This window comes from Mycteria americana, chromosome 1 (assembly GCF_035582795.1).
Source record: "Mycteria americana isolate JAX WOST 10 ecotype Jacksonville Zoo and Gardens chromosome 1, USCA_MyAme_1.0, whole genome shotgun sequence".
Classification (NCBI taxonomy): Eukaryota; Metazoa; Chordata; class Aves; order Ciconiiformes; family Ciconiidae; genus Mycteria; species Mycteria americana.
In genome coordinates, this window is record NC_134365.1 from 681,525 (window position 1) to 694,654 (window position 13,130).

A 13,130-nucleotide genomic window follows, 5' to 3' on the forward strand; every position below is an offset into this window, starting at 1 on the left:
TGTGTGTCCTGCGTGCCAGGGCAGAGGCAGGAGTGGGCAGCAGCGGGCACGGTGCCGCTGGGCAGGGGCCCTGACAGCCCTGCCGTGCCCAGCAGCTGCTGGCGCCAGAGGTGCAGCCCCCCCGCACGGTCCCTGCACCCCCCCAGGGGAGCCCCCAACATGTCTCCCCTTTAGCTTCCTCCTCCTCCTCCTCCTCCTCCTGCCCAGACCCACCAGCCCCACGCAGCTCTGGGTGCTGGCTGGGCACGGCTGCTGCCGCTGGGACGGGCGCTGCGCTGCTGGCCCTGCACTGCTGGCCCTGCGCTCACTGCTGTCCCTGCGCTCGCTGCTGTCCCTCTGCTCGCTGCTGTCCCTGCGCTCACTGCTGTCCCTGCACTCATTGCTGTCCCTGCGCTCGCTGCTGTCCCTCCGCTCACTGCTGTCCCTGCGCTCATTGCTGTCCCTCTGCTCGCTGCTGTCCCTGCGCTCGCTGCTGTCCCTCTGCTCGCTGCTGTCCCTGCGCTCACTGCTGTCCCTGCACTCATTGCTGTCCCTGCGCTCGCTGCTGTCCCTCCGCTCACTGCTGTCCCTCCGCTCACTGCTGTCCCTGCGCTCACTGCTGTCCCTGTGCTCGCTGCTGTCCCTCTGCTCGCTGCTGTCCCTGCACTCATTGCTGTCCCTGCGCTCGCTGCTGTCCCTGCGCTCGCTGCTGTCCCTGCGCTCACTGCTGTCCCTGTGCTCGCTGCTGTCCCTCTGCTCACTGCTGTCCCTGCGCTCGCTGCTGTCCCTGCGCTCGCTGCTGTCCCTCTGCTCGCTGCTGTCCCTCTGCTCACTGCTGTCCCTGCGCTCACTGCTGTCCCTCCGCTCACTGCTGTCCCTGCGCTCACTGCTGTCCCTCCGCTCACTGCTGTCCCTGCGCTCGCTGCTGTCCCTCTGCTCGCTGCTGTCCCTCTGCTCGCTGCTGTCCCTGCGCTCGCTGCTGTCCCTCTGCTCGCTGCTGTCCCTGCACTCATTGCTGTCCCTCTGCTTGCTGCTGTCCCTCCGCTCACTGCTGTCCCTGCGCTCATTGCTGTCCCTGCGCTCGCTGCTGTCCCTGCACTCACTGCTGTCCCTCCGCTCGCTGCTGTCCCTGCACTCACTGCTGTCCCTCTGCTCGCTGCTGTCCCTCCGCTCACTGCTGTCCCTGCGCTCACTGCTGTCCCTGCACTCATTGCTGTCCCTGCGCTCGCTGCTGTCCCTCCGCTCACTGCTGTCCCTGCGCTCATTGCTGTCCCTCTGCTCGCTGCTGTCCCTCTGCTCGCTGCTGTCCCTGCGCTCGCTGCTGTCCCTGCTGCGCTGTGGGACGCAGCTGGTGCCGGTCGCCTTCTGTCACCAGTGGCTGTGGGACCCGGGTGCCCGCGCCCTGCCCCAGGCAGCCCCCCGCACCCCGGCCCACTCCACGCCCCGCTCCCGTGGGAACAGCGCCCGCCCGGCACCAGACGTGACCCCTCCTCGCACACTTTATTCTGCACAAAAATCAGATTTTCACTTGGAGTGCTCCGCGCTGCAACGTCCGCCCGGCCCAGCGCTGGTCCTGCTGCGGGGCAGGGTCCGTCCCGGGCGCCCGCGGGGCTCAGCGTGGCCCCACTGCAGCCCCAAGGGATGGGGGGGGAAGGCCTGGGGTCCCCACGTGTCCCACGGTGGCCCCGTGTCGGGCCGTGGCCGCCCGTCCCCGTGGGACAGCGCTCACTGTCACCCCGGCAGCAGGGGGCCCGGGGGGCTGCGGGCAGAGCTCCTGCCTGCGGCCGGGGCTGCCCGGGGCCGCGGCTCCGGAGACTCCGGGACATTTTGGGGTCAACCCCTGCCCGCACCAGGCAGGGGAGCCCCGGCCCGGGAACCTCCCGTGATGGCCACGGGACACCCTGTCCCCTCCTGTCCCCGTCCTGCCCCATCAGCTGGCTCGAGCGAGGGCCGAGACCCCCGGGCAGGAGGGGAGAGGGGCCGGGAGCAGCACCCCTGGGTGCTCCCCACCCCACCCAGTGCTGCTGCTGCTCGTCCTGGGGGTGTTCTGGGGGGCTGAGGTGCTCCTGGGGGGCTGATGGAGTCGCTCCCAGGAGGGATGAGGGTGCTCGGGGGGGCACAAGGATGCTCATGGGGGGGTGAGGGTGCTCCGGGGCGGGGGGGGGGGGGCTGCACCCAGGGGGGCTGCGGGTGCTCACAGGATGGAGGGGGGTGCTCCTGGCACGAAACGAAGGGTCACGGTGCCGACGGGCTGGGCTCCCTGCCCCCCCCACGGGGGCTGGATCCGTGTCCCCCCGCGCCAGGGCCGAGGGGCAGCCCAGGGTGGGGGGGTGGGGGGGGAGCCGCACATCCCCGTCCCGCCAGGCCGCGGGGGTGACAGCTCCACTGGGTGACACCGGCGCTCCCGGGGCGTCACGGCATGGGGTGACAGGGATACCTGGGGTCCCCTCGTGTCCACAGGCCCCCATCCCACCCCGGCCCCCACTGAGCCCGTGGGGCCCTTCCCGTCCGTGCACCAAGGGCCCTTCCTCTGCCCCCCTGCTCGGGGACGGCTCGCCATCCCCCGGCGCCCACCAGCACCCGGCGCCCGTCTCACGGCAGGGCTGCGGGCAGGAGGCAGGGCCGGGGAAGGGGACAGCATCCTCTCCAGGGAGGACGGGACCCCCCAAGGCACCCCAGCCCCTGCCCTGGGAAGGGACCCCCGAGCGGGGAAGGTGCGGGGGGGCTGCCCCGTGCCCCCGCGCTGGCCGGGGGAGCAGAGCACCCGCAGAGCTGTGCCCCCCCAGACGAGCCCGGGAGGGGTCTGGGCCGGGGGCGAGGGGGTGCCACGGGGGTGCCGCAGCGGGGTGCTGAGCTGCTGAGTCAGGCGGGAGCGCGGCCAGGGGCTCGGCCCCACGCTCTTGCACAAGGCGCCGGCGCTGCTGCGGTCAGCAGGATCCCCCGCCCCTTGGACCCGCCGTCGACGGCCCCGGCCGGACGGGCCACCGCCGGCCACCACGGGCCACCGGCTCCCTGGCCCGCGGCCATCTCCGCCCCACGGGGCTCCGGCTGGCGATGGGGTAGGAGCCCCTCCGTGGGGATGCTCCCACGGGCCCTGTGTCCCTGGTGGGGCCGCGGCCAGCGCCGGGCTCTGCCCGGGGGGCACCGAGCACCCCAGAAAGGTGCAGAGGGAGCCCAGCCACGTCTGACTCTGGAAGCGCTTTAGTGGGGGGTCCCGCAGGACAAGGCGGGGGGGGGGGACACGACGCGGGGCCAGGCAGTCCGGTGCGGCAGCCCCCCCCTCACCCGTAGCTGTGGGGGCTGTTGGGGTTCATGGGGGACGAGTCCTGGCGGCCCGACTGGCCCATCAGTTGCCAGAGGCGGTGGCTCAGGTTCTGCACCTGGCAGGTGCCCAGCACGCAGCCCACCCGCAGCAGCTGCGCGTGCTGCAGCCGCCCCAGCGCGTGCCGGCGGCCCCGCGCGTGCCGGGAGCCGTGCCGCGGGCCGTGCCGCAGGATGAGGCGGCGGGCACCGTGCCGGGGTCCGTGGCGTGGGATGAGCTTCGGGCGCTGCCGTGGGATGAGCAGTCTGTGCCGGGGGGCCGGGCAGGCGCCGTGCCGGGGGGCGAGCCGGGGGCCGTGGCGTGGGATGAGCTTCGGGCCGTGCCGTGGGACGAGCAACCTGTGCCGAGGGCCGCCGGCGGGCTGCGGCAGGGCGGGGGGCCGCGGTCCTGGGTGGTCCCCGAGGAGCGGGGCCGGGGAGGGTCTCCGGTCCGGGGGGTCCCTGCAAGAGAGCGGCAGCGGGGTCAGGGGAGGCAGCAACGCCCACGGGCAGCAGCAGGCAGAGCCGCGGCACCCCGGGCAGGGGGGGCTGCGTGGCACCGTGACAGCAGGGGTAAAGGGGGTTTGGCCGTGCCGTGCTGGGGGTCCCACGGTGGGCCGGGGGAAGGCAGCCCCCCCCCCCCCCCAGCCCAGCCACGGGCCGGGGCACCTCGCCCGCCCCTCCCGGCAACCCTGCCCCGCTCTGCCCAGGGCCCCGGGCCTGCCGGGACGGGACGGGAGGAGCGGGAGGAGGAGGAGGAGGAGGAGGCGGCGGCAGTCGGGGCAGGGGAGCTGCTACCTGCAGCCGCACACGTACTCCGTGCTCCGGCGTCGCGCCATGGCTGCAGGAGCTGCCCGCCACAGCCAGGGCTGCAGCCGCGGGCCACCCCCTTCCCACCCCAAACCAGTGGGGCTGGGACACCCCCGTCCCACGGGGCTCCCCGGGCAGAGGGGACCCCATGGCCCCCACGGCCTCCTGTGACTGCTGCTGCCAGCCCCGCCACGCACCCCTGCCAGCCCCGCGCCGAGCCCGCTGCCGACCCGCAAGCCGGGGCCACGCAGGGTCCCCGGGGTCCTGGGGGCACTGACCCCCCCGGGGTGCACAAACGGGGACCCCCCCGGCGCTGCCAGCTCCAGCACAGCCCAGGTCGGTCTCCCTCCGCGGAGGAGCCGGTGACCCCCCGGGGCTCCGCTGCCCGCAGCCGCCCCCGGGCCGCTGCCCGGGAGGAATCCACGGCACCCGGGGGTGGCACGTGCCGCGTGGCCGGGAGCCCCTCTGCTGCCCGCACCGGCCCTGCCTGCGCACGGGCACGCACGGTGGCACCCGCTGCTGCGCCCCCCGGCCAAGCCCGCGTGCCCCCCTGCACACGCACGTCCCTGCATGCACACCCCCTTCGCTACCCGTGAACGCACCCGTACACACATGGGCACACGCGCGTCCCAGCACGCGCACACGCGTGCACACTCGCTCCCCCTACAACCCCCGTACGCACGCAGCGCACCCACGGCCCGGTGTGCGCGGACACCCACGGGGTGACCCCTGCACACGCGTGGGCACACGCATGTCCCAGCGTGCACGCGCATGCACACATCCCCGTACACACACGGGCACACGCGTGTCCCAGCGTGCACACACATGCACACGTCCCCGTACACACACGGGCACACGCGTGTCCCAGCACACACACGCTCTACAGCCCCTGCACACACGCAGGTGCGCCCACAGCCCGGTGCACCCACGCACGCTCACACCACGCACCCCCAGCCCGGTGTGCCTGCGCACCCACGGCGTGACCCCGGTGCAGGCATCCCGGTGCGCACACGCAGCCCCGGACTCCTCGCACCGCACCACCCCCCCGTCCCCCCACCGCCCAGGGCCGCAGGAAATCTGGGTGCCGGAGGGCTCATCCCGGCACAGCCGGGTCGAGGCCGGACGCCGCTTGGCCGGGAGCCGCGGGAGCGGGGACAGAGGCCAAATTCCTCCGGCTCTGCAGAGACGGGAAGCGTTGGGGGGGCCTGGCGAGCGCCCGTTGCCCCTTCCCGTCCTGGGACGTGTTTACGGGAGGCGGACGGTGCCCGGAAACACCGGCAGCCTCAACCACCCCGTCCCAGCACTGCCCAGGCCGCAGCACACGGGGCTTTCCGGGCCAGCTCTCTTCCAGGCAGCTCCGGCACTGCCGGCCCCCCAAGCCAAGAAGCCCCCGTGCCGGTGTCCCGCGGGATGGCTGCCGGCTGCGGAGTCCCCCTCCCTCCCCAAGCTCGGCTTCTGCCCCGGCTTCGCCCCAGCTGGCCCCGGCGCAGCGTGCCCTCGCCCCGGCCAAGCTCCCGGCGCATCCGACTGCGCGTGAGATCCTGTGGGATCGCTGCCGCTCCGGCTTCCGTGCCTGGTCGCGGGGCTTTGCGAGCCTCGCCGGACACGCCACGGAGCGCCCACCGACCCCGGGGCTGCCGCTGGCTGCACCAGCGCCTCCCCACAGCCCCCCCAGCTCCCACGACCGGTTCCCATGCAGCTCCCGGCCCCCTCCGGCTTCCCCTGCTGCTGCCCACCTCGTTCCCACAGCCTTTGCACCGGCGCAGAGCCGGCACCCACGCTCCCCGGCTGTGGGCACCCACACCTGGGCCCCGGGCACCCGTGTGGCGGGGTCCGACCTGAGGACACAGAGCTCCCCACCCCGGGACCCCCACGCCTCAGGGCCCCCATCCCGGGGACCCCCGCGCCCCGGCCCACGGCAGACGCAGCTGTGGCCGTGCCATCCCGCAGCCGCGGCAGGAGCTGCCCGGCCCACCGCCGGGGTCGGGGCGTCCCGGCCCCCCCACGTCCATCCCCGCAGCGGGACGTGGCCCAGCGCACGGCCCCCGCTCCCACGCCCCCAGGAGCCGCGCCGACGGCTGCCTGCGGCAGCAGGCAGGCAGGCAGGCAAGAGCCGCTCGCAGATGCCTCCGGAGCCAGACGCAGGCTTCCCACGGCGCTGGGCACAGCCCAAACCCGCTCCTCAAGCAGCAACATGCACGCCGGGGAGCCTGTGCGTGCACACGTGCGTGCACACACGCGGGAGCTTCCGTCCTGACCCGAGGTGCCTCCTTCGGCGGGAGGTCCCGGCGCCCCGCAGCCCCCGGCCGCCCCTCGCCTCGCACACGCGTGCGGCCACGCGCGCCTTGGCACACCGAGAGTTCTCGCACACGCACGCTCTCCATCACGGCGCGTGCCAAAACCTCGTCCGGCCCTCGCACACCCGCGCGCAGGTACCGCCCTGGCCCCCGTGCCCTCCCAAACCCGCAGACCTGCCTCGCCGCCCCCGGCACGCTGCGTCCCCGCAGCCCCGGCCGCATCCTGCCCCCTCCCAGCACCGCTCCCCCGCTCCCACCGGGACGAGGCGCAGCGCAGGGGCCAGGGACCCCTCACCCCGCTCCCGCCACCTCGTCCCCCGGGGTCCCCACCGGCACCGCAGGGACAGGCACGGGACACGCAGCAAAGACGGGGTTGGGGTCCGGCTGGGAGACGGTGCCCAGGGGACCCCCCAGCCCGCTCCTCCGCGCAGCCCCCGGTGCACCCGTCTGTCCCCACTCCCCAGGGCATCGTCCCCCCGGGGAACCCGCCCACAACCCGCTGCCAGCACAAGGGGCTCCGGTGCGGGACAGCGGGACAGCGGGACAGCGGGACGCACGGCCGTGCTGCCGGGCCGGGCCCTGCCAAACCCCGGGGGAGCCGGGGAGAGCGGCCGTGGCTGGGGCGGCCGGCGGGACAGACGGACACGGGCACGGAGCCCCCCTCGGGGGGCAGGGCTGGGGGCTGGGCAGGGGCACAGAGCCGCCCCGCGCGGGGGGCGGGCAGGGGTGCGGGCAGGGTGCGGGCAGGGTGAGGGCAAGGTGCGGGCAGGGGTGCGGGCAGGGTGAGGGCAAGGTGCGGGCAGGGGTGCGGGCAGGGGTGCGGGCAGGGGTGCGGGCAGGGGTGCGGGCAGGGTGCGGGCAGGGGTGCGGGCAGGGGTGCGGGCAGGGTGCGGGCAGGGTGCGGGCAGGGGTACGGGCAGGGGTACGGGCAGGGGTGCGGGCAGGGTGCGGGCAGGGGTGCGGGCAGGGGTGCGGGCAGGGGTACGGGCAGGGTGCGGGCAGGGTGCGGGCAGGGGTACAAGCAGGGGTACGGGCAGGGGTACAGGCAGGGTGCGGGCAGGGTGCGGGCTCACCTGCGCTTGGGCGCGCGGCCGTGGGGCAGGGGCGGGCAGGCGCGCAGCTCCAGCAGACTCAGCACCAGGCTGATGCAACCCAGCGCGACCGGCGCCGGGGCTCTCATGGCGGGGCCGGGCCGGGGCAGCGGCTGCGGGGAGAGAGAAGGGCTCGGGGCCGGGCGCCGGGCTCCGGGCTCCAGCCCCCCCGTCCCGTCCCGTCCCGTCCCGTCCCGTCCCGCAGCCCCGGGCCCGGTGCGGGGTGGTCCCCGGGGGGTCCCGGCCGTACCTGGGCGGGGGCCGGGGCTCGGGTGGGTCCGTGCCTCGCTCGGCGCGGCCGCTCCCGCCCCGGCCCAGGTTAAATATCGCCGGGCCCGGCGCGGCGGGGCGAGGAGGAGCCGAGCGGCCGCGGGAGGAGCCACGGGCGGGGGCAGCCCCGCACCGGCCCCGCACCGCCCCCCGCCCCGCCGCCGGGGGGGGGCCGCGATGGGATGGGGCTGGGATGGGGCTGGGATGGGGCTGCGGGAGCCATTCGGGGGGGCCGGGGGGTGGGATGGGGCTGGGAGACCGATCCGGGGGGAACGGGATGGGGCTGCGATGGGCTGGGGGAGCGGGCCGGGGGGCTGGGATGGGGCCGGGATGGGGGACCCCTCCGGGGCACCCACCCCCCTCCGGGGGGCTGGGCTGGGGGTGGGATGGGCTGGGGGAGCAGTCTGGGGGGGCTGGGCTGGGCTGGGGCTGGGCTGGGAGACCCATCCGGGGGGCCGGGATGGGGCTGGGGGACCGATCCGGGGGGAATGGGGTGGGGCTGGATGGGATGGGGGAGAGGTCCGGGGGGCTGGGATGGGATGGGGCTGGGCTGGGGGACCCATCGGGGGGGCTGGGGCCAGGATGGGGCTGGGGGACCCATCCGGGGGGAATGGGATGGGGTTGGGCTGGGCTGGGGGACCCACCCAGGGAATCTGTGCTGGGGCTGATGTGGGGTCTTGGGGTACCCCCACCCCCCTCCCAGCCCCCTCCCCAGCACCTGCGCCCCGGGGCCGGCCGCGGCAGCGAGGGCCAGGCCAGGCGGTGCTGGGCCCTGCCAGGCCCCGGCAGCCACGCCGCGCCACGCCGCGCCACGTCGCGCCACGCTCAGCCCTGCCAAGCCGGGCTGCGTGCCTCCCGCCCGCGCAGCACCCCGGGGCGCAGGGCCCCTCCCCAGGGGCACCCCGACACCCCGGTCCTGCGCCCCGCAGCCCACTGCCGAGCCGAGGAGCTCGGGGGGGGCAGAGCCCCCCAGCTCCGCTCGCCGCTCCCCACGCGCGGGGGGCAAACCCAGGCTGGAGGGCCAGGGCCACGCTGCCTCCCTCCCCTTCGCCGGGCCGCGCGGGGAAGCCCAGTGCAGCCCAGTGCAGCCCAGTGCCCCCAGCTCGGCCAGCCCCCCCGCCCCACCTCTGCCCCACGCTGCCCGGGGGCCCCGTCCCCTCGGGGGGCAGCACCCTGGCACCCCCGGGCGCTGCAGCCGGCCCAGCCCGCGAGCGGGGCTGGAACCGCTCTGCGGGGACGTGCGCCTGCACGCCCCTTCTCCCAGGGCTAATTTAGGTTAATGTTTTTAAACATCACATGGGGCCTTCTAAAACAATTAAGGAATGTAATCCGCAGAGGTCAGACCAGTCCCGCGTTCCCCCGCGGGGGAAGCAGCTCGCCAGAACCGGGGGCGGTGGGGAGCCGCTGCCGGCGGTGCCCGGCGGGCACGGGGGGTGGCGGGCGTTGGGGGCTCCGGGTGCCCCGGGGTGCTGCTCCTCGAGCCGGGCAGCCAGAGCTCAGCAGGGGAGGGGTCCCCGCCAGACCCCCTCACCGGGACCCCCTGCCCCCTGCTCCGGGACGGGGGTCCGGGTGTCCGTGGTGCCCGGGCTGCTGGGACGGAGCCGGCGTGAGGAGCCCCCAGCACCCCAGGGTGCCCGAGCCGGGGTCCGGGCCCCAGGGCACCCCCTCCCCTGCCCGCTCCCCCCCCCCCCGCTGCGGCCTCCCCAGGCCAAGGGGCCGGGGGCCTCCGCATGCTCCGAATCGCTGGGATTCTTCCGCATTATCGGACACAAAGGCTTCAAACACCCGGTCCCCGTGCAGGGGGATTTGCGGCAGCACCTGATCATGGGGCGGCGGGGACGGGGCGGGGGGCGGCGGGGACAGACCCCCCGAGCCGGGCTGCTGGTCCAGCCCCGGCTCGAAGCGGCCCAGCCTTCCCCAAGCGCCGCGGCCCACGGCTCTCCGCGCGTCTCCCGAGGGGAATTTTTGTGGCGTGCCGGGCTCTTCCGCTTGTTTGTTGCTGGATTATCCCAGAGAGAGAGAAACCCAGCACGAAAACAAGGCGGCGGAGCTGCGGGCGGGGGCACGCGGGGCCGAGCACCCGGCATGGCCCTGGCACGGCACACGCTGCCCTGGGCCACCGATGCACCGAACCGCCGCCCAGACCTCGCCACCACCGTGGCATCCCCGTGCGCCGTGCTCCGGTGGGACGTCACCCTGCGGTCCCCGGGGCTGAGGCCTGGCACAGCTCTGGCACGGTGCCGGCACTCCCAAGCAAACCCCGGGCAGTGCCGTGCCGTGCCGGGGTCCCGGCCGGGGCTCACCCCCAGGCACCTCCCGGGACCCGGTGCAGGTCCCTGTCCGGACCCCGGTGCGGGGCAGCAGAGTTCGCTTAATGCCGGTTCCTGGGGGGAGCAGCCCCCGCTGGCCGGTCGCCCCTTCCCACGCGGTGGGGGGGGAGCAGGGGGTGAGCGGGAGGCCGGGGCTTGGCCGGGACCCCCGGCACGGCACGGCTCTGCAGCTCCGGGCGCTTCTGCGGAGCAGAGGAGCAGCCTGAGCAGGAGCAGCAGCAGCAGCAGCAGCAGCAGCAGGTCTCTCCACCAGCCCCTGCTCCGGGCGTGCACGCTGCCCTGGGCACGCGGCAGAGGCACGGCTGAGCCCCCGTGCTCCCGCAGCAAGGGCAGAACGCGTCTCCCTGCCCTCCCTGGGGGATCGCCCCTCCTGGGTGCTGGGAAGGACCCCGGGTCCTGCTTCACCGCCCGGGTGTGCTGGATCCGGCCGCCGGCCTGCAGCCATCGCGGCAGAGCGCACCGCTGCCGCTGCGTCCGGTAACCCGGTGTCCGGGCGCACCCGCACCCAGGGCTGTGCCGCAGCCGGACCCGCACCAGGGGCTGCCATCGCCCCGCTGACCGCTGCGGACGGGCAGCGCTTGCCCTCTCCCTCTCTGCTCCTCGGCAGCCTGGCTTCCAGCCATGGGAATCAATCGCTGCGTTTCAATTAGCTTAATTGCCTCCTGGCTGAGGCCCCGGGGGAGGGCGGGGGCTGAGGGCAGCGGCCGCAGCTCCGCTCCTGTCTCCCGCTCACCAAAAAGCGCTTTTGGGGGGCAGGTGTGTGGAAAAGGAGCGGGGTGGGCTGCACCCCCGGCACGGCCCACGAGCACCCGCTGCGTCCCAGGAGGGGTGGGGGGCAGAGGCAGGGCGAGGCCCCCCGGGCAGGGGCTGCAGGCCGAGGGACCCCGTCCCCGAGCCCCGCTGGGACCCTCACGGCCACGGTCCCCGGGACCCCCCGGTTCCCCAGGGCGGCAGCATCGCCTGGGGGTCACAGAGCGCGGGGTGGTGACGGGGGCTGCCCGGGGCGGGGGGCCGGAGGCACGGAGCCCCTGCCCGGGCCGGCAGCGCCACGGCCACGCGTGACGCAGGTGAGCAGGAAGGTAAACACGCCTTTACCGCAACTGCCGGGCTGGGAGCAATGGGTGCGGGAACGGGCGGCACCCTGCCGTGGCCGCGCTGAATCACCCGCGCTCGCGCCGGGGCACCCAGGGCTTCTCCTGGTGCTCGCCTGGGTGCTGCACTTCGCCCCACGTCGTGGCTTCACCCCTCGTCGTGGCAGAGCTCCCCTAAGATGGCCAAGCCCCCTCATCCCAGCAGAGCCCCTCCAGCACGGCAGAGCCCCCCGCGCGGTGGCTGACCCCCACGCGTGGGGCAACGGCGGGGAGCCGTGCGCTGGGGGGACGTGCTGGGGAGGGCTCGCTGGGGAATCCCCCTCCGAGCCGGGAATTTGGGGAGCTCTCCCGAGGAGCCACGTGGAAACCTGCCCGCGGCCTCCGCCGGGGAGGGAACCGGCCGCACGCCCCACTGCAACGCGGCCGCTCGTGGGGCTTCGCCCTGCTGAGACGGAGGTGTCCCGGGGCCAGGGCTCTGCCACCTGAAACGCGCCCACCCCCCCGAGCCCCCCGGGCGCCCACCGCACCACGCGCAGCGTCTCGGCCCCGCTCCTGACTCCGTCCCCGCTTCCCTGCCTGCTCCCGCCGCCTGCGCCCTCCCGGCCCCCTGCCCGCATCCCCACGCCGTCCGGGGGCCGCGGGGCCAAGCAGCAGCCGGGCAGAGCCCCCCAGCAGTGCACGCGTGGCCGGGACCCCCGGCCCCCTCAATGCCCCCGCAATAGGGCTGGGCGTGGGTGCCGAGCCCCCCGAGGGTGCGGGAGGATGCACCCACCCCGAGGTGCTCGGGGTTTGCTGTGACCCCGCGGCGCTTCCAGAGCTCTCCCTGCCCGGGGCGCCGCGGGCCCCTCTGCCTGCAGCCCCCGCTGCAGGGGGGCACAGCGGGGACCCCATCGCCGGTCGCCCCACGGGCAGCGGCCCCAGCTCCCCCCGACCCAGCTCCTCTGGCCACTCGGGGAGGGAAGGGCAGAGCCGGGGCACAGGGACGCCTGAACCCGCCATCGCTCGGCTCTTCCCAGGGGGTTTTAAACCCAAACGAAGGTTTCGGGTGCCGGTGGCTGACAAGGGGGCGCAGGGCAGAGCCCCCCCGCTCGCCCCGGAGGAGGGGATGGAGCATCCCTGCGATGGAGCACCCCTGCCCCGCTGCTTGCTGAGCCAGGGGAGGGGGGTGGGAAGCAGGGTGGGGGGGTTTGCCGACGCAGGGTGATGGGGAGAGCGGCAGGAGGAGCGCGGGGTGCGGGGACAAGCGATACCGTCAGATACCGTCAGACTGAATCCCTGCTGGTGAGCGCCGAGGGACGTACCGGGGAAACGCCGCTCGCACGCAGCCACGGGCTCCAGGTCCGTGCCCCCGGCCAGGAAAACGGCGGCGGAGCCGCTCTGACGGCACTCGGTGCCGCGTCGCGGCCGTGGGAAACAGCCACAGCCACAGAAACAGGCAGGAGAGGGGAGAAACGCATCCTGCGGCCCCGCAAACACGGGGAGCGTCCCCAGCATCCCCAGGGTCCCCAGCGTCCCTGGTGTCCCCACAGCAGGGACCAGCCCCGGGGAAAGCAGGGAGAGGGGCACAAAGCAGCGCTGGTGAGACGAGAGCCGGCCAAGGGGTGCGGGGCAGGCAGCGGTGGGACACTCGCCCGGGTGCGGGGGGTCCCACTGCACGTGGGCTCGGGGACGTGGACGCAGCCTCCGGCCGAGGCTGCCCTGAGCGGCAGATTGCGGGGACGGGGGCTGCGGCCAGGATACGTCCCGGCTTTGCCGTTCCCCGTGGGGGATCTGGGGGGGGGCAGCCTTGGGACCCAGACCCCCGGGCAGGGCTGCAGCCTGGGGACACCCTGCCCTCCGCCACAGGGATGGGGACGCCAGCGCAGCCCCTGCCCCCGTGTCACCCGCCCCAGGCGGGGCTGGGCGTCCCTCCAGCAGCAGTGGCCATGGGGCCACAGGGAGCCCGTGGCCACGTGGCACCCG

General features: G+C 75.1%; 1 protein-coding gene across 1 annotated transcript; it reads right to left on the reverse strand.

Annotated features, from left to right (window-relative positions):
* Positions 1-2,830: 2,830 nt before the first annotated feature.
* On the reverse strand, positions 2,831-7,843 carry ADM2 (adrenomedullin 2). Its single transcript, XM_075508563.1, has 3 exons — positions 7,728-7,843; positions 7,460-7,590; positions 2,831-3,741 (listed from the first exon to the last, which is right to left on the reverse strand). The coding sequence occupies exons 2-3, from the start codon at positions 7,564-7,566 to the stop codon at positions 3,261-3,263; spliced, it is 588 nt and encodes a 195-aa protein (XP_075364678.1). The 5' UTR covers positions 7,567-7,590; positions 7,728-7,843; the 3' UTR covers positions 2,831-3,260.
* Between the last annotated feature and the right edge of the window lie 5,287 nt (positions 7,844-13,130).

Bases quoted from the DNA above. Each gene is read 5' to 3' on its own strand.
- ADM2 (XM_075508563.1), bottom strand. From the start codon at position 7,566: ATGAGAGCCCCGGCGCCGGTCGCGCTGGGTTGCATCAGCCTGGTGCTG. The intron at 3,742-7,459 runs GTGAGCCCGCAC...GCTCTCTTGCAG, and splicing joins GGCCGCGCGCCCAAGCGCAG to GGACCCCCCGGACCGGAGAC.